The sequence below is a fragment of the Ovis aries genome, chromosome 2, assembly GCF_016772045.2.
Source record: "Ovis aries strain OAR_USU_Benz2616 breed Rambouillet chromosome 2, ARS-UI_Ramb_v3.0, whole genome shotgun sequence".
Lineage (NCBI taxonomy): Eukaryota > Metazoa > Chordata > Mammalia > Artiodactyla > Bovidae > Ovis > Ovis aries.
In genome coordinates this window covers 37,526,616-37,547,740 of record NC_056055.1, presented here as the reverse complement: position 1 = coordinate 37,547,740, position 21,125 = coordinate 37,526,616, and the positions used below count along the sequence as shown (strand labels likewise).

At 36.6% G+C, this 21,125-nt stretch overlaps 1 protein-coding gene across 6 annotated transcripts in view; it reads right to left on the bottom strand.

Annotated features, from left to right (window-relative positions):
* UBAP2 (ubiquitin associated protein 2) overlaps window positions 1–21,125 on the bottom strand; it is a 114,669-nt gene that overhangs the window by 38,807 nt on the left and 54,737 nt on the right. For 4 of the 6 annotated variants that reach the window (XM_027964289.2, XM_027964292.2, XM_027964290.2 and 1 more), the window contains 6 exons: window positions 20,247–20,400; window positions 18,655–18,732; window positions 10,742–10,796; window positions 8,829–8,932; window positions 3,694–3,759; window positions 409–461 (listed from right to left, as the gene is read on the bottom strand). In XM_027964289.2, coding sequence (XP_027820090.2) covers window positions 409–461; window positions 3,694–3,759; window positions 8,829–8,932; window positions 10,742–10,796; window positions 18,655–18,732; window positions 20,247–20,400 — 510 coding nt within the window. The remainder of the gene's footprint in view (window positions 1–408; window positions 462–3,693; window positions 3,760–8,828; window positions 8,933–10,741; window positions 10,797–18,654; window positions 18,733–20,246; window positions 20,401–21,125) is intronic. The other 2 variants (XM_027964291.2, XM_060409145.1) reach the window with 1 other exon arrangement.

Genomic DNA, 21,125 nt, shown 5'->3' with positions numbered 1-21,125 from the left:
TGGCTCTAGAACCAGAATGACTTATTGAGGTTAATTTCAACTGTAAACCTAAAACATAGACTCTCTCCTTCAATAAAAAGGTTATAAAGAGTAAATAATCATTCACAGGCCAGGGTAACAGCATCAGCTGGTTATTGGGCCAAATAAAACAAAGATAGTGAAAAAATGATGCCGCTCCTATTTAATGCCTGGTCATCTTTAAATAGATGCTTTAAAACCAAGTTTCTCAAAAATCTGGAAATACCAACATCTTTCTGAGAATCATCTGCTTAAAAAAAAAAAATTAACCATAGAAGTCTGAAAGGGAGCTTAGAATAGTCATAAGATATCTCAAGCTTTCCTCAAAAGTACATGTGTTCCCGCCAGAATCCAAAAGAAAGATAGTCACATCCGATGCTAAACACTTACATCTTCCGTCCAGTCTTCCGCTGTCCACTCTTCCACAGAATTCTTCCAGGCCCCTGTTGACAATCACAGTTTATACCACAAAGTCAAATAAGGTCTGATTCCAAATGATTCTCCATTGTGTACAGCACAAGATATATCACGTATCTCATTAGCAATATAGTTTACAATCCAAGAAATATGATGTTCTTAACCTATCTCAAGAAAATCAATCATGTTTTCAAATGCAGCTTGGCTAAGTACTAAACATACACACACAAACCATGTCTCAAATTGCTTTTGGATAATATCCACTGCCTTAAGAAAGTAAGGCACAAAAAAAAAAAAAAAGAAAGAAAGAAAGTAAGGCACAGCAAAATAAATATATTTAACAAGGAGATCCTTATGATACATTATTTAAAAAAGAATACAATTCAATATAAGGCAGCTCTGCTTTGGGCCCTCATTTCAGGCAGATTATCAGATTTAGAGAAGTGTTTATTAGCTCCACTGTATCATTTCCTAACAGTTCTCCAACAAAGCTGAGCATTAGTCCTGTTCATATAAAGTCTGTTGCTATACCCCTGATAAGTAGGTGCAGAAAATGTGTTCACACAGTTCTTACAGAATAATCTTCTATATAGAAAACAATTAAGTACTTTGAAGAAAAGTATATGAATTCAGATATGCTGATATTAGTGCTTAGTGATCCTGTGTCCATTCCCATTATTTTAAAACATATGTACAAACACATATCCAGATAAAAGTTTTAAAAGGAAACACACCAAGATATTGACTATAACCACCATCACAAAGCAGGAGTGTGAATGTTTTCAGTTCCTTCAATAGGAAGAAATAATTGAGCATCTGACCTGCAGTGAGGTTTGTGTATGGGAAGAGGAAGGGCACACCCCTGGAAAAAAAGGGCAGATGAACAGATCTAACTACCTTGGAATCATGTCAGTAACCTATTAACTAAACTGATGCTGTAAACCTAAGAAAAGAGGCCTTCTCTGTGGAAGGCTTTCAACAGCATGTCCCTAATTCAAGACTGATTATGGCAAACAAAAGTAGAATCTATGGATTTATGGAACATGACTTCTTATAAAATACCCCCAAAATGCTATTTTGTGGCTGTAAAAAGGGAGATGTTTCAAACATGAACACATTCCCTGGTGTGAGAGAAACCCACACACGTCACACCAATACTGTGGATCATGGGGCACGTGTGTTACAGGAAAGCACTCCCTACTCTTCTGTCCCTCTCGATTGCATGCACCCTTGTAATAATAGTAAAACTTGATAGAGGAATGTTTTAATATTTGAAACGATAATCTGATCCACTGCTTTGGCTAATTTATCCTATCTTTAAATGGTTTCCATAATTTCTTCAGAAATGTCACAAAGCAAGTATCAATTTCTGTCCCTAAAACATCTCTTTGAATTAAAATATTTTCATAAACAAAAGCAGAAAGATGTAATAGCTTAAGTTAAAAAACACAAGGTACAATTAGTCCTAAGTGGAAATCAGTACCAGAACTTACATCTCTAGAGCATGCTTTACATGAAGTTAACGGGATCCAAGGCAAGCTATCCACCTACACTTCACTATCATCATGGTTTCTTAAGTACTAACTAGTGCCTTTCTTAAGTACTAACACATATATCTCCAACCTTCTAATGTACTTCCTGCCAGACTTTTGTCTCAGTACATGTATATTTTAAAAGTTCACTGGGATGACCTAGAGGGATGGTATGGGAAGGGAGATGGAAGGGGGATTCAGAATGGGGAACACATGTTCACCAGTGGCAGATTCATATCAATGTATGGCAAAACCAATACAATATTATAAAGTAATTAGCCTCCAATTAAAATAAATAAATTTATATATTTTTTAAAAAGTTCACAAAGTGGGCTAGTTTTGAAGCTGGTCAGTACATAATATTCTCCGTGCCACCTCCATCCCACCTACCCCAAATTCATGTTGTCACATTCATCACAGGAGACAACACTCCAAAGACTGCAAACTCTACAAAAAACTGAGGCTCAATCTAAGGAGATTTAGGAACACTCTGCCTCAAAAATCATTCCTAAAACTTTCACCTTCAAAGCAATTAAAATTATAATAGGAAACAATGTATGATGGAATTGTTCTTAGGATCTCCTTCATCAACCAAATAATACTGGGTTAAAAGCCTACACATAAAGCATTGATGCTAGATATCAAATATCTCACTGAAAAGACCATTAAAATTTTAGTGAGTGATGTGAATGATAAATTACATGAATTACATGATTAATACACTGGAAATCTGCAGGACACAAAAGTTAAGGAAAGCTAGAATGCTAACCGAAAGTTTATGGGGAAGATGAATCACAGCAAAAATCCTGAAGGCTGAATAACCAGACATATAATGAAAGGATATTCCAGGAGAGAGAAACAGTGATGAGAAATTACAAAGAACTAAAATATATCAAAATTAACCTTAAGTTCAGAATATGCCTTTTTTCCCAAAAAAACCAATATAAATTGTGGCAAGATGTTTTAAGTGTACAATTCAGTAATTAATAATTTAAAACACACATTCTTATATATGATATGTAAAGAGATTGGCCTACCATTTTAGAAGTATTATGAAAATAATTAAAACACAAACTAAGCCATGCAGAAGAGGATGAGAAGCTGAGTATATTCAAAAGCAGGCAGAAGACAATGAATGAATTTGTAGGCAGACATCCTACATAGTAAGGCGTTACGTCCGGCCACAGAGAGGAATGCCCGTATCAGCAGTCAGGGCCAAACTGTTGCAGTGATCCACCCTAGATACATGGACTGTAAAAACTACACGACATTAGATAGAGAAGACTACAGAGTCAGGTCCTAATCTTACTATGGAATATTAAAATTTTTACAGGAAGACCTTATCCCCCATTGTAAACCTACAGAGCTTCACCTCAAACTATGAGAAAAATTCAATGACATTCATTTATTTTCAGCTTAAAACAATAATCTGAAATGTATGCTTTGTGTTCAGTTTAACATGATGTTAGTCCTCTATCAAAAACACAAATAAGGCAGACTTACAGGAAAAGGAGCAACAATGATCCAAACTCTGCACTGCCCAAAAGGCCAGTGTGAAAAACACTTCCATTATCAAAAGCTGATAATTATTTTATCAAGGAATTGTAGAAACAGTTTACAAACATTCACCTGATGAATTTTTATTAGCTAGCCTTGATAAAAAGGGAAGTTATTTAAAAGAATTGTATAAGAATATTAACTAAGCAATTTTTAAAAATATCCATACCTTTGATTCCAAAAGAATTTTTGTTTGGTAGATTCTGAGCTACATTTTGAGCATCTGATGCCAGTTCTGTGGATCAATGTAAAATGTAAGGTTTCAACTATCATCAGAAGACAGAAGGAGTTCATCAGAAGAGAAATTAGTAAGTAAATTAAACAATGAAGGGACAGCCTCACAGCTAAGTATATGCTGTGTGTCCAAGGAAAAAGAAACTTCTGCTCTCCATGCTATGACAGACTGTTGTGGCCCAACTATGCATCTTACCAGCCAGATAGATCTCAAACATTCAATTTGCATGAATTATGCTTGTTCTCATTCCCATGTTCACCAAGTTCCCTTCCCATTTGTCAAAGAAAACATTACAATCAGTTTAAATGGTATGTTTTTAGGATATTTATAAATTTGCATTTTGACTATCCTTCAGTCTTTCTATTTTGGTCAATCTTGAGTCTGACCCTAAGGATGGATTTGATTATCATCCTTTCAAGTCAGGCTTCTGAGCCTATGAAGCTGTGGGCTAGACTCAGAACACTGTGTTATCAGTAAGACAATACCAGTCTGTGAGGCTTCTAGAGAAATAGCCAGAATCCCATCAGATGACAACATCTTTAACTGTATTTTGCATCAAACATATTTTGCTTATCTAAATGTTTTCCAGGAAGGAATCTTCTACTCTAAATGAAAACTAGAGGGATGAGAGGAAAGAAATAAAGACAAAAGGAAAAGGAAGAAAAGAAGGAGGAATAAGAAAACAGAAAAGTAGCAGTTAATGGATTAATTCAATATTGTTTCAAACATCCAATTTAAAACTCAGTGGAGGTTCTAAGTAAAGCCACTATAAACATCACAGGCAGGTCTTAGTATGGACGTGCTTTCATTTCTTTTCAGTAAAAACCCAGGGTTGAGATTTTAAGACTGTATAGCATCTCTATGTATGCTTTTACACCAGGAATAAGTTTGAATTACACCATCACCTTCACTAACACCTGGAACTGCCAGTTTCAAAGCTGTTTTAGTGGATGAATGGAGGTAGCCTACTTACTATGCAAGCACTCACTGTACATTTATATTTCCCCAATGACCAATGATGATGAGCACATTTTTGTTTGCTTATTGCCATCCATGTTTCTTCCCTTATGAAGCATCTGTTCAAATCTTTTGCTCATTTTTTATTATTTTGAAATAATTACAAATTCACAAGAAGTTATCTTTGCCTCAGTCTCCACGATGATTACACCTCACATAATTCCAGTAAAATTTAATACCAGAACAACTGCCATAGATAAAAAATGTGTATACCATTCTATGTCAGTTTTTTACTGTGGTCAAGTTGTGTGCATGTGGTAAATGGTATTTACCATGCTCATCTTTTTTAGGGTTACCATGCTAACCCTGAAGGACAGGGAAGCCTGGTGTGCTGCAGTCCATGGGGTTACAAAGAGTTGAACACAACTGAGCAACTGAACAACAAACCTTTTTCAAGTTACAATTCACTGCCACTGAGTAATCACAATGTGGTATAGCCACCATCACCATCCATTTCCACAACTTTTTCATTTTCTGTTGTTCTAATTGCTATATTCATCGGGTTACTTGTTTTCTTCTTAACAACTTCTGAGAATTCTTTATATATTCTGTATACAAATCCTTTTTCAAGTAGAGGTTTTAAACAAATATTTTCTCCTAAATTATGCCTTGGTCTTCCATTCTGCTTTCTTCTGAAGAACCATGTTTTTCTTTTAGACTCATGCTTATTATGTCCTATATAAGAAATTTTTCCTTAATCCAAGGTGGCTAAGATTTACACTAGTATTTTCTTTTGAAGTTGTGGTTTCAGCTTTCACATCTATAGCTATTATCCACTTTTGGCTATTTTTTTAATATACAGTATAATGTACGCTGTATTGAATTGTCTTGGAACATCTGTCCAAAACCAATTGTATCTGTGTGTTTATTTCTAGATTTGGTATTATGTAATTGATCTATCTGCAATTCCACAGTCTTGATTACTGTAACTTTAGGGTAATTTCTTGAAATCATGGAGTGTGAGTCTTTGAATGCTGTTAGTTTTCAAAACTGTTTGGACTATGTTCACACCTACACTTTACTATAAAAATTTCACAATCAAGTTTAGAATCAACTGACACCAAAAAATCCTGCTAGGATTTTGAACAAACTTGTATGTTCAAACCTATATATCAATTTGGGGAGAAATGCCGTATCAATAACAATATCAATGATATATTAATAACATATCAATAACATTTATGAGTCTTCCAACTCATAAATACCTCTGAGTATCTTACCTCCTTTATGGATCATCTTTGATATTTATCTTCATGTTGCATAATTTTTGACATACAAATCTTACACATATTTTGTCAGATTTAGACATAGGGGTTTCATGCTTTTGTATTACTATAAATGGTAGCTCTTCTGCTCATTAATGTTTCTTCAGACACTAAATTTTTACATTGTACTGTAAGATTTCATATTTTGCATTTCAATAGATAGAAGTCTTATTTTGCATATCATTAGACTTCACAGGCATTTGACATTTTTTGAAGCTACATTTTTTCCCCATTTTCTCTGTTGATTACAGAAATATTACCTGTTAAGTGAACTAGCTACATCATTTAAAGTTTTCTAGCTAATTTCATTAATTTATCTATAGATTATTTTATATCATTGCCAGAGATGACAGGTTTTTTTCCTCCCTTTCCAATCCTTTTTTCATTCTTTATTTCAATGGTTCAGAAATAATGAGGGCAATCCTCCTGTTTCCCTTCAGTTTTGACTAAATCTTCTGCCTTTATTCAAAAGAAAAAAAAAGTAAGCCCCCTGAATTTGCTGTATGACTCAGGGAACTCAAATTGGGACCCTGTAACAACCTAAAGGGCTGGGGTGGGGAGAGAGGTTGAAGGGAGGGAATATATGTATACCGACAGCTGATTCATGTTGACGTTTGGCAGAAACCAACACAATACTATGAAACAATTATCCTTCAATTAAAAATAAATATTTTTTAAAAAGGTAAGGTCCTTTATCTTGTTACAAAAAGATATTCTATACATGACTAATTATTGTGAAGTTTGCTGTGACTTTTGAATCCACCCTTTTAGGGCACAGGACTAACTAGTTTTCAGTCTATTCACAAGGTGTACAACAATCACAATACCTATTCCAGAATACTTTCATCACTCCAAAAAAACTCTAGAACCCATTTGTAGCCACTCCCCATTTCTCCCAACATTCCCAGCCCTCAGCAACTACCAATCTACCTCTGCTTCTATCTGACTAATCTGGATAATTTTTCTCACTCATCCATTGAAGAACACATAGCTTTTATGTGAACCTGTATCTTCCATTCTCTCTGGTATATATCTAGGAGTAGTTTGATTTTTTAAATGTTAAAATATCAAGTTTAAACAACATCGCCACGATATATCCTTTTTCTAGTTTACTGAATTGTTTTCCAATATTGTGATTTAAAATTTTTACATTGGTGCTGAAGAATGAGATTAATCTATAATTTCAAATGTTGGAAAGAAATTTATCAACAAAATATCTTGTGACAATTTTCAATAGCTATGATATTAATTATAATAGATTATAATAATAGCAATATTCCTTTTCTCATTCCTATAGCCAATTATGTTTCTTCTGCTTTCCTTGATCAGTCTCATGATAAACTTATCAGTTTTACTAGTGTTTTCAAACTACTGAGAGGGTAACAGGCAGGAAGGCTAGGGGGTCTCCAAAAAAGAGAAAATAGGCTGCAAGTGTCAGATGTTTTTCTCTCTCCCTTAAGCGGCAGGAGACAACAAACAACAAGTCTCAGATTTTTTTTTTTCTCTTAAAATTCTGTGTTGCCATGATGACACCTGGTTCCATCTGAACTTAACTTTTCTCAAACCTTGAGCTAACCAATCCATTTTTTTATGGAAATGTTTTTCTTAAGCTATGTTAATGAAACTATGTATTTGCTCTGGAATTTGCCTTTCTTCAAAATGGTTCCACCTAAGACTAAGTTTTGGCTGATATAGATTAACAAACCAGTATTCATATCAATTGTTTTATGGCTGGGGGGATGACACACCTCATGCCATCCTATCTCAAAAATGCATGTTGTGGGAGAGGGGCCTGATGAAACTCCATCAGCCTTGAGGTGTCTCTATTATCTGATTAGTAACTTTCTAACAGACATAAAACACCCGGCTAAAGACTAGCAGGGGGGCACTCTTTTTGCCCCCTTCTGATGTCTATGTCAGAAGCTTTCTGTATCTCGTTTGTATTTTAATAAAACTTTATTACACAAAAGCTCTGAGCGATCAAGCCTTGTCATTGGCCCCAGATTGAATTCCTCTCCTCTGGAGGCCAAGAAGCCAGGCGTCTTTCACAGCTCAACAACAATCTTTCATTTCCATTTTTATAACTTTTGTTGGTCCTCTCCATGGTATATTTGATTCCTAGTTTTCTCTGCTTCTGTGATGGTGCCACTGTCTTTTTTAGGTAATTACTGAGCTATGATTTTATCTTTGGGATTATAATTCATGAAGTAACAAAGTATGTTTTTACAAATATAGTCACAGCAGTTAATATATATTATCAAAATATATTATCAGGAACAAATATTCAAAAGAGTTCTATTAAATAAATAAGCCAATTAACAAGTATTTATCTATGAACTTCAGTAAACAAATAACCCCAAAGTTGTAGGATACAAAAAAACCTGCAAAAGCAACTATTACCCTGAACTCACCTATCATCATCAATCTCTTAATCTGGCCATATTTGTGTTTACCACTGTGAACAGTGACTACTTTGTTTGAAGTCTGCCACTAAGAAATTATTCTCTGTATCTCTGACACCAAGATTTGAGTGTGGGTTTGTACTGCCTTACACAGGTTTGTTACAGTATCTTCTTCAGAGTGCAAAAGAGGAAAAAAACCACATACCTTACTATCAATAAGCTTAGTAAATGAGAAACTTTGGAGCTAAGGACCAGCTAAGAGTAGCCTCAGAGGAAGAAGAGCTACCTGTTTTTCATTTTTCTCCACCAGCACACTTTGATGTCATCCTTGACTGTTAAGAGCTCAAACAATTAAAATACATCTCTGGTGAGGACAGACACTTACCAGTTCCCTCATCTGCACCATTCTGAGCAGCTTCCCAAACTACTGGTTTTGTCCCACACCCATCTATAGATGGAGAATCTGAATAGTCCGCAGGATTAAATGTCCTTGGGTTTGAAATAAAAAAATAAAGGCAAATGAAATAATCACAAAATTAACTGTATATCATCTTCCCTGAAATGAGCCCTGTCCCTCTCAAGAACCACTGTAGGAGACTTCATCCTCCTCCTCCTATTTAACCATAAGCCAATTCTTCTGGCCATCAGAATCTAGAGCTTCCAAAAAGCAGAGGCTGACTAGGAACTTCCATACACTCTTGTATGATGCTTCTACTTGCCTAAATTGTCGTCCTCTGCATCTTAAAGTAGGCGTGGAGACCTATAACAGTTCTAGGCAGGGTAAAGGCTCTAACAAAAAACCCACCCACCCCATGCCAACTAACCCTAGACCTAAATAGGCAACAGGTCTTTTCTTCCCAAGTCAGAATCCAAATTGGCTTTGAACCTCTTACAATAAATGATCCATTTTGTTTAGATGGATACAAATAAAAAGAAAACATTTTGCTCAGTGCTTCTTTTTAAATTAAAACCATAAATACCCATGATTCAGATGCCAGTGCTGTGCTTAGTTGCTCATGTCCAACTCTATGTGACTCCATGGACTGTAGCCTGCCAGGCTCCTCTGTCCATGGGGATTCTCCAGGCAAGAATACTGGAGTGGGTTGCCACGCACTCCTCCAGGGGATCTTCCCAACCCAGGGATCAAACCCAGGTCTCTCACACTGCGGACAGATTCTTTACCATGTGAGCCACCAGGGAAGCCCAAGAAAACTGGAGTGGGTAGCCTATCCCTTCTCTAGGGGATCTTTCCAAGCAAGAATTGAACCACGGTGTCCTGCATGAGATGCCTAACTAGAACCAAATTAAATAACATCACCAAAATTTTCACAACTTATAAAAAAATATTTTAGCATTATTGGGGTGTCACTGACAAAAAGAATATCACAACAGCATTTTTTTTTTTTGAAGTGGAGGACAAAATCTACAAAATCCTTCAGAGCTACAAGGCTGGGAATATATGTCCGAATGTTCCATCCAATTTGCTTCCTGTGTTTTCATCCTTCTTTTGTCCACAGGGAGCTTAGGCAGAAAAGAGATGGCAAGAGTCACCATCTCTAGGCAGTGACCCAAAACAGTACTGCCTGGAAGCTATGGACACACAAAGGACTTTTCCTTTCTTGACTATCATCTACCTACAGCCTCTATAAGATGCTTAAATACTTTTTATAATGGGGGGTGGTGGCTAATGCTTTAGATAACAGCAAAAAGTAAAAGAATAATCAGAAATGAGTAAATAACTGACTATACCATCTATTTAAAAATAATATACTCATCTTTCAGTATTACAATTCAAGATAAAAATGATTGTTCTTCATTAAAAAAAAAAAAAATTTCATTTACTTACCATTCAAAGACAACTGCTGGATTTACCAACATTAATTCTTAAGCAATGGTTTTCAACTGGGGTGGTTGTGCACCTCCCTCCCAGGGAACATTTGGCGATATCTGGAGAAATTTTTGACTGTCACAACTTGAGGAGGGGTGCTACTGGGATCTAGTAGGGAGAGGCCAAGGATGTTGCTAAACATCCTACAATGTAAAGGGAATCCCACCACCTCAATAAACCACTGTCCAATCCAAACTGTCAATAAAGCCAGGACTAAAAAATTGCTCTAAGGCTTACTGCAATACAATGTCATTTGTTCTATTTCATTTCTTTAGTATTTTCTCTTTTTAAATATAGAAAACATCTGACTCACCAGAATGGTTAATCAGGTAGAGGATAGAGGAAGGAAAGCCTTAGAGATAACAAAAAGAGAAGCTATCAAATTTAAAAACAGGATAGCTAAGACTTACCCCATGCCTTGGCTTGAGAATCTTCCTGCCCCTCTCCCTCTGCCACGCCCAAATCCTTTAAAAACAAAAAAGTATAAAAATAATATTTATGTTCCACACAACTATAACCTACTAACTTCATCCCTTACACACCTGCCCAAACATTACTGACATTACTCCTAACAGCACCAACATTCCCAACCAGTACACCCAATCTGCAGGTCCCCAATGACACAAATACCTATTGAGCTCAAAGGAGAGAAAAGAATTTAATTCTGCTTGTACAACATTTAACATACACTTCAGCTTAACACAGGCAGGTTATACTTTTAAAAATTCTGAATCTTTTTAAACACATCTAGTGTAAACACCATGACATCATAAGCCTCTACTATAAAATGAAATGAGAAACAAAAAGAGGAATCTACTAAGGAAGCTGAAGGTACTATTACATACCATTTTTAATAGTAAGATTTTTGATAAATGACCAAGAGGGCGGCAAACAAGACAGCAAGCAAGCAAGAGAAATAGTTTTATTCAGTGACTCTTTGGTTTTTCTTAACTGAATCCTAAATTGGGTATTAATGAACTAAACCCGAGTTAAAACTATACAACCCTTAGAAGAAAATATAGAGTGAAAGCTTATTACAGTGAATTTTGTAATAATTTCTTAGATATGACCCCCAGAATGAAAGGCAAGAGAGGAAAGAATTAGATTTTAAACAGGTGAATCAAAAGACATGAGTGGAGTAAACAGGCAACCCAAAGAATATCTGCACATTATACATTCGTTAAGGAAGTAAGATCGTGAATACTAACAAAATTCTACTACTAACAAATAACCAGATTAACAAATGCACAAGGGGTCTCTTCCCTGGTGGTTCAGAGGTAAAGAATCTGCCTGCCAATGCAGGAGACAAATGTCTGATACCTGATCTGGGAGGATTCCACATGTCACGGAGCAACTAAGCCTGTGTGCCACAACTTTTGAGCCCAAGTGCCGCAACTACTCAAGCTTACATGCCCTAGAGCCTGCGCTCTGCAACAAGAGAAGCCATCGCAATTAGAAGACCGTGCAGGGCAACCAAAGGAGTAGATTTCACTTGCCGCAACCAGAAAAAAGCACTCAACGAAGATCCAGAACAGTCAAAAATAAACAAAATTCTTAAAAAAAAAAAAAAAAGGCGTGGTGGGCAGGGGATGGACTTGAATAGATATTTCTCCAGAGATGATGTAAAAATGGTCAAGAAGCACATGAAAATATTGTCACCATCACTAATCATTATGTAAACCCGGCACCAATTACAATGGCTGAAGTGGGGGTGTGAGTGTGTGGAGGAGACAGAAAATAACAAGTATTGGCAAGAACAGAGAGAAATTGAAGCCTCTGTACACTGATGGGAATGTACAATAGTGTAGCCACTGTGGAAAACAATATGTTTGGCAATTCCCCTCAAAATTAAAAATAGAACTCTATGATCCTTATAGCATAGGGAACTCTCCTCAATATTCTGTAATAATCTAAACGGGAGGAAAATTGGAAAAAGAATAGATATATGTATAACTGAATCACTTTGCTGTATACCTGAAACTAACACAGCATTGTAAATCAACTGTTGTTGTTGTTTAAGTCGTTAAGTGGTATCAGACTCTTTGTGACCTCATGGACTATAGACCACCAGGCTTCTCTGTCCATGGGATTTCCCAGGCAAGAAGACTGGAGTGAGTTACCATTTTCTTCTCCAGGGGATCATCCTGACCCAGGGATGGAACCTGTGTCCCCTGCATTGGCAGGCAGGTTCTTTACCACTGAGCCACCAGGAAAGCCCAAATCACCTGTGGTCCAATGTAGAATTTTAAAAAAAAATTTTAAGGGGAAAAAAAACTGTATGATCCTGTAATTCTGCTTCTGGGTGTGTGTGTGTGTGTGTGTGTGTGTGTGTGTATCTCCAAGAGAATTTGAAAGCAGAGTGTTTTTGTACACCCACGGTCACATTGCAGGAAACACAGGTTCCATCCCTGGTCCAGAGGGATCCCACATACTGCGGATTAACTAAGTTCGTGCGCCACAACTATTGAGCCTGTGCTCTAGAGCCCGGGAGGCTGCAACTACTGAAGCCCACAGCTTAGAGCCCAGAGGCCCATGCAGAGTACCCCCGGCTTGCCGCAACTAGAGAAAGCCCTCGCAGCAACAAAGACCTAGACTAGCCAAAAGTTAAGTAATTCTTTTTCAAAAAAGGAAAGAAATCTTGATAAATGCTACAATATGACTGAAACTTGTGAATATTTTGCTATGTGAAAACAGGCCAGTCACAAAAAGACAAATATTTCATGATTCCATTTAGTACTTAAGAGTACTCAAATTCAGAGAAAAGTTGTTGTCAAGGGATATATTCACCATACTAATACAATTAAATGTACATTTAATCATGTACAGTTAACTTATCCAGTAGTCCAAGGTAAACTATTAAAACATATGATCTTGACAAAAATCTACAAGAGACAGGGGAACAGAGGGAAATGTCCTAAAGAGTAGAATACTAATAATACCTATTATTAGAAATGTCTATTTTAACATCATCAAAAGGCAAAGGTAAGACTTCACACAGCATATCACAGTCTAAAAGAAGGTCAGAAATCAGAGTTAAAAAAAAAAAAAAAGAAAGCTTTCTATGTACAAGTTTGGGCAAGATTACAACCCAAAATTTAGGAATAAGTTAATTTATCCTTAAAGTTAAGGACGATAAGATGGGAGGAGGAGAGTCACCATATAAGCTTTTTTTTTTTTTAAAAAAAAGGCAAATCTCAGTATATAATAAAATGGAATATTATTTGGCTATAAAAAGAAATGAAGTAGTTATACATGCTATAAAATTGTGCTGATATGAAGTAGAACATCAATGAACCTTTAAAACATTAGGTCAAAGAAGCCAGTCAGAAAGGGCACATACTACTAGATTCCATTTACATTATATGTTCAGAACAGACAAATCTATAAACACAGAAAACAGATCACCAGTTGTTTATTGCTGGAATTGGGGTGGTGAAGAAGAGGAAGGAATTGGGAATCAATAGTTTTGATTATGCATAATTGTATTATTGTTTTTGTTCAGTCACTAAGTCCTGTCCAACTCTTTGCGACTCCATGAACTGCAGCATGCCAGGCTTCCTTCCTGTCCTTCACTATCTCCCGGAGTTTGCGCAGACTCATATCTGTTGAGTTGCTAAGGTGATCCAATCATTCCATTCTCTGTCACCCCTGCTCCTCCTGCCCTCAATCTTTCCCAACATCAGGGTCTTTTCCAATGAGTAGCCTCTTTGCATCAGGTGGCCAAAATATTGGAGCTTCAGCATCAGTCATTCCAATGAATAATCAGGGTGATTTCCTTTAGGATTGACTGATTTGGGTTCCTTGCTGTCCACGGGACTCTCAAGACTGTTTTCCAGCACAATTTAAAACCATCAGTTCTTTGGCGCTCAGCCCTCTTTTGCTCCAACTCTCACATCCGTACAAGAATGTAGAAAAACCGCAGCTTTGACTATAGTTGACCTCTGTCAGCAAAGTGACGTCTCTGCTTTTTAATACACTGTCTAGATTTGTATAGCTTTTCTTCCAAGGAGCGTCTTTTTATTTCATGGCTGCAGTCACGGTCCACAGTGATTTTGGAGCCCAAGAAAATAAAATCTGCCTCTAGCATAATTCTATAAATATACTAAAACCCACTGAATTATGTAATTTAAACGGGTGAATTGTATAGTATGTAAAACATTTTAGGCTACAATAAACACTGGATACCAGTGAAGAAATCTAAACAATACAACTGCTCTTGATAAGTGCACCCATTCAATGGCATACTGTGTGACAAAAGGCACCAACAAGTGGTTAAATATTAATAGTGGTAAATTTTTAAAAAATGATTCTGCTAAGACATCATTAAATAATATCTAATCCTTGAGCCAGAAAGCAATATGTACATGAAAGAAAAGAAAGAAATTTATTTTAAAAAAAAACCATAATCTAAGGACCAAAACTCAAGAAATCCTGCGAGTTTCCTGGAAAAAGTCAGTACCAACTACATATCTCCATGTCTCCAGACAGCAGCAACCACACCCAACTACCGAACAGGAACAACCCAAATATCTTCAGCAGATTTTCAAAAATCAAATCCAGGACTTCCCCAGTGGTTCAGAGGCTAAGACACCATACTTCCAATTCAGGGGACCTGGGTTGCATCCCTGGTCAGGGAACTAGAGCCCACATGCTGCAGCTAAAGATCTGCATGCTGCAACTAAAAGCACCTGCATGCCACAATGAAGACATAAGGTCCCACATGCTGCAAAGGCCTAGTGCAGCCAAACTAAATAGAAACATATTCAAAAAATAAAAATAAAACCCATATTCACGTACATTTTAACAAGCTAACAAAACTGTTCTTTCCTTTTCACCTGGCCAGTAATGCTACCAGCAATATTGTTTTTGATATGTATACATTTCCCTTTATCATGACCTGGTACAAATACCTGTTTTCATCTAATACCTCAGAAGACAGACCTGGGTTCATAAAATACAGAAAAACAAGATTAAAGTAGATAATCATAAAGAATAAATCAATGTTATGATAAATGCTAAAACTTTACTCATATAGGTCTCTCTAGGGACTCTGTACTACATCTATGTTGAATAACTGCTCAAGTTTTTAATTGTTTAGTATTATGTATTACACTGAGAACCAGAGTAGAAAAGTCACTCACTTTCCTTGAAAAAAGCGAAAACACAGAGGACACCTAATCATCTTTACTAGAAGAGGCAAATCCAAATAACAGATACTCCCCCAGGACCAAACATGTGCAACCTAAAGAAAAATAGAAAACAATCCCTCTCTCATCCCCAGGAGACTGTAAGCAGGGCTTTGATAACAGCCAAATCTGCCAGAAACTGTGGGCACTTGAATTTATCACTGCACACTCCAGGTCATGATCTTTAAGATCCTAAAGATTTTAAAGTTTAGTTAAGTTAGTTTTAAAGTTTTTTGAACTGGCAAAAGTTTCCAGATTTTCGGAGCTGGTTCAATGATAAAGATGGCTGCTGTGTTGATGATGAGCTGCTCACCTGCCCAGAGACCAGTTCAGCCCAACAAGGCATCTCTGGGGATTGCTTCACTCAGAGACTTAGGACTCAGGCAAGTTGTCCCTGGTTCATGCTTCATCTACAGAAAGATAGGAATACATCTTCCCCAACTGTAAAGTAGCATAAATGAGTCAAATGACAACAGCAAATGCCCCAGGAATTCAAAGAGGAAGAAAGCATAGAGTCTATCGTCATGTCTCATATATTAGCTTTGCTTTAGCAAAAAAGTCCGATTATAAATGTGCCACAATAATTATTTAATGAAAAAATTAATGAATTCTAATACCAGTCCTTAGAAGAAAAGTTATGACCAACCTAGATAGCATATTCAAAAGCAGAGACATTACTCTGCCGACTAAGGTCCGTCTAAGGCTATGGTTTTTCCAGTGGTCATGTATGGATGTGAGAGTTGGACTGTGAAGAAGGCTGAGTGCCGAAGAATTGATGCTTTTGAACTGTGGTGTTGGAGAACACTCCTGAGAGTCCCTTGGACTGCAAGGAGATCCAATCAGTCCATTTTGAAGGAGATCAGCCCTGGGTGTTCTTTGGAAGGAATGTTGCTAAAGCTGAAGCTCCAGTACTTTGGCCACCTCATGCGAAGAGTTGACTCATTGGAAAAAGACTCTGATGCTGGGAGGGATTAAGGGGCAGGAGGAGAAAGGGCCGGCAGAGGATGAGATGGCTGGATGGCATCACTGACTCGATGAACGTGAATCTGAGTGAACTCCGGGAGTTGGTGATGGACAGGGAGGCCTGGCGTGCTGCGATTCATGAGGTTGCAAAGAGTCAGACATGACTGAGCGACTGAACTGAACTGAAGGACATTAGCAGGACAGCTGGAAAGTTTTGAATAAGGCCAATAGATTGTAAAAACAGTAATTTCTTGATTTTATAATTTTAAGGTAGTTCTGTAAGCAGTATCTTTTTTCTTAGGAGTTTACACACAAATATTTAGGGGTAAAATGGCATTATGTTTGAAATGTACACACAATGGTTTCAAGAAAAAAAAATATGTACATATAGAGAGAAAATGGCAATGCAAATGTAGCAAAATATTACAAAGTTTGGGAACTCTGGGTAAACACTCTACAAAACTCTGCTGCTTTTTTTATTTTAAAATAAAATGTTAAAACCATACCCTGAGCACTTCTGTATATATTGTGTAATCCAGTAAATATTAGGTTGGTGGAAAAGTAATTGTGGTTTCAGACCATGAATTTTAAATCACTGTAACTAGGCTCAAACACATCTTTATTAATCAAAATAGGAACTATTACAGTCAACATGTTTTTGCCATGAGAAGTAAGTTTATTACTGTAGCGTAAAAATCCATGTTTCAGAATTTGATGAACTCTTGGGAATCATTTTCTGCCTTGTGTTGATTGTGGAAGCATTTTCCCTGCAAAAAGTTGTCGAGGTGCTTGAAGAAGTGGTAGTCAATTGCTGAGAGGTCAGGTGAGTATGGAGCATGAGACAAAACTTCAGAGCCCAATTTTTTCAACTTTTGAAGCACTGGTTGTGCAACATGTGGTCAGGCAGCTAAACCCGCATTATGTTAACTGAGCACTCTGGAGTCAGTGCACCACAACTAGAGAGGGAAGCCCACGCACTGCAAAGAAAGATCCCCCTTGCTCTCAAGTAAGACCTGATACTGCCAAATAAAACAAAATTTTTAAGAAAAAGAAAGCAATTACAAAGGCATTTTTTAAATAATCAGGAAACTATATGTATAGATTATTAAATGATATTTTTAAGTGTAAAAACAGCATTATGGTTACATACAAAATCACATACGTTTTTTAGAGGTGCTTACCACAGTAATATATGATAAAATATCCACAAAAATCTACTTTAAATATTTCTGCAGATATAGAGCTAAAATCCTTAAACATTACTGACTAAACATGAAGGGACTCGGGGTTCATTTATTCTCTCCATTTTTCTCTGTGCTTGAAATTAATAAGAAAAAATCTAGAAAAGGAAATTACAATTGAAATGTTTTTAAAGCACAACCTTCTTTTCACTGTGCCCAACAAATTAGTATATAATTCTGCCCTTTTCTGATCTCTGAAAATTATTTACTTTTGGCCCACATAGTAGAAATTTAGTAATGGTAACTGGATGAATAGCCAAGGGAATTGATAGCATATGCAGTATACCTACATTAATTTCTATCCCTAGTATTTCTGATCAAAAGAAACTCTGCCACTGTAAAATGCTCATTTGGAGAACAGTCACAACTGAGTGGAACAATGGATCAAACAAAATGTCGGTCAATTCAGGTAGCTTTACTGAACCAAAATAAGATATTCCTACTACATTATGTATCTTGATTTTTAGAACCCTAAGAAAATTCAGTTACAACTCTAAATATGTGGAACTATATTCTTGAAGTGGCTTAATGACATCCTGAATTAATAAATGCAAAGAAATGATCACTAACAGAAAACACTGTTGTATTTTCTGGATGGGGGTAACCAATGGGCAAATAATTTCAAAACTATTATCATATGGGTAAAACACATCTGTTAAAGTCCAACACAGGAGAACTTAGTAACTTTTTGCTCAGAGCTTCAAATTTTAAATTATTCACACAAAGGGCCTTTCTCAGCTCATCTGAAAACCACCAATATGGTTCCTCAAAATTATATAATTCAAATATTTCACTTATAGGCATCAATAAATGAATCAAAACATTTCAGATCAACCGTTCTTTCCGAGTACACTGCCCTTAGTGAACTGAGTATATGAACAGCCTGCCTCCTTCTCCCCATCACAAGTATCTCCTTTCTCCTCATTCTCTTACCTCTACCACGAGTTCGCTTGCCTCGATCGGAAGGCTTGTCCCCTTGATTGCAATCAATTCCGTTCTCTTCACCTCTAACTAAAGTGGAAAAGAGCAAACAGCTACTAAAGACAAGGACAAAAAGACTCCTGCCCCTCGACAACAACAAAAATGTGTTTTAAAAAAGGTTAAAATTTAACCAAAGGGTTTAGAAAATACGATAAACAAAACCAAGCCAGAGTGGCTCAAAAAAGTGACAGAAGAACTTGCTTAATTTGTAGGTAAAAATTCAAAAAGAAATCAAAATGACATACTACTTTTTTTGTTGTTTGGACTTACCTTCCCATAAAGTTAAGTTTACTTCCAAAAAACTACCTTTGTTATGCAACGATATACAACAAAATTTGCTCACTGGTTAAGTTCAAAACCTGGAAAGGCAAAGACTAGCCAACTGCAATACCAAGGAAATACTGAGTTCTTGGGGAAGTTAACTGTTAACACAGTCTTTTCTTCTCCTCATTCCTATATTGGCACTAGTGACTCTATATAATATAGAATATTTATAAACAATACTGGCACAGCTTGCTCCCCTCTTTCAGGGCTTAACTCTGCGAGTTGCCAGTGAGGCCTTCCATGGGCACTCTCTTTAAATTTGTCAAACCCCTATTTGTAATTCCCATCTCTCTGCCTTTGTTTTTCCCCAGAACATTATTTCTACATAATGCCATTAAAATACTGTAATATTAATATGAAATGTTACTCTTCTTTTTTATTATTACATCTCACACTACTTCCCTTAAAAGTCTTAGAAGGGCAGGGGCTTTCCTGTAGTCCTGTGGCTAAGATTCTGTGCTCCCAGGTCTGCAGGGGCCCCAGGTTCAATCCCTGGTCAGGGAACTAGATCCCACGTGCCTGCAACTAAAGATCTGGCATGCCACAACTAAGACCCAGCACAGCCAAATAAATACATAAATAAAAGTATATATGTTTTTTAAAAGTCTTAGAAGGGCAAAGATTTCTGTATTCTTCATTGCTGTATGCCTTTAAGAATTTCTTCTACATTGTAGATACTCGATAAACATCTGTGGAATAAACTAGCGAAAGTTTGTAAGGGGACATGTTAAATATTTATATTCTATTCATCCATAATTTAGCTACTTTGGTATGCCTGCACAGAAGGTAGTGTCATTCTGGGTGAATGATGCCAAAACCTGAGTTGAATGGAAAGTACTGAGAAAAATCTTCCCTATTCAACAACTTTCCTCTTAATCTAAACCCTGCAAATACCATGAATATCCGTAAGTAGGGAAGAATAAACAGCTTTATCTATCTGCCAACAAAAAAACCCTTCTTTAAAATTAGAAGATGCACTAGATTAGAGAAGGCAGTCTTAAGACACAACAGAACTACCTACAGCCCAGGTCAGTGCTAATATGAAACCACATCAGCTGGGTTTCTAACAAACTACTCAGTTGTAGCTAAGTGTTACTTATATTAACAAATATTGCATTAAGGAGGTGGATTTATGGACATTCATTGAATCATTCTGACAGCTTTTTAGTATGCATGAAAATTTTTATAAAGCAAAGCTGAGGCTAAAGGTCTGTACTTACACTCTCTCCCACGATTGCCACCTCTTACTTTCCGGTTGTTGTTTCCACGTCCACGGCTCACTTCTCTCTCACTTCTCTTCTCTCTATTCTCTTTGTTTTCTGAACTTTCCTTTCCAAAATTCTTCTTCTTCCCTCCTACAGTCTCCCATGAAGTCTACCGAAAATAAGAGCATTTATTCAGAGCTGTCATTTAAAGTGTGTACAATCATCAAGGGTGTATGCATTTATCTTTTGAAACTAATTACCCCTACCTTATACCTTGCATGCCTACCATTCTAATTCTTCTCCATAAATATACTGTACTTTCTGATGACAAAGACAGCAAATCTCTTGTTAGGTTCCTACTGCTATGGAAAGCACAAAAGATTACAGCACTAGCCTAACTGACAACATACTGTATGTTGTCCCGCAACAGAGCCTTTTTCTATACTGATAAGAATAAAGCAAATGTTATTTCCCCAAGCTCCCACTCTATACCATCCCCACCTACCTCAGTAGTTGGCCAAACACCTATAATATACAGAACTAGTTCAAAGGCTGTAAGATTTTACCCTAAAATCTCAAGAATACAATTTTCGCTATTCAGTTGTCTAAGATAACCATCTTAAAGAATTTAGTGGTTGACAAATTTGAGGTTAGTTTTTAAATACAGAAAATTTCAGCCCTTGAAGACCTGTTCTAATGAGAAGTTAAATGATTTATACAACCTCCTTTCTCCCACAAATCAAATCATACGCAGAAAAATCGTGGAGAAAAGAATGAAACACTATGTTCTTACAGATATGAGTATTAGGATATCCATCAGGATGTTGCTGGGAGATCCCAAAACTGACCCATTCGTTTCTATTTACTTTTCCATAATTTTCCAAATCCACAGGG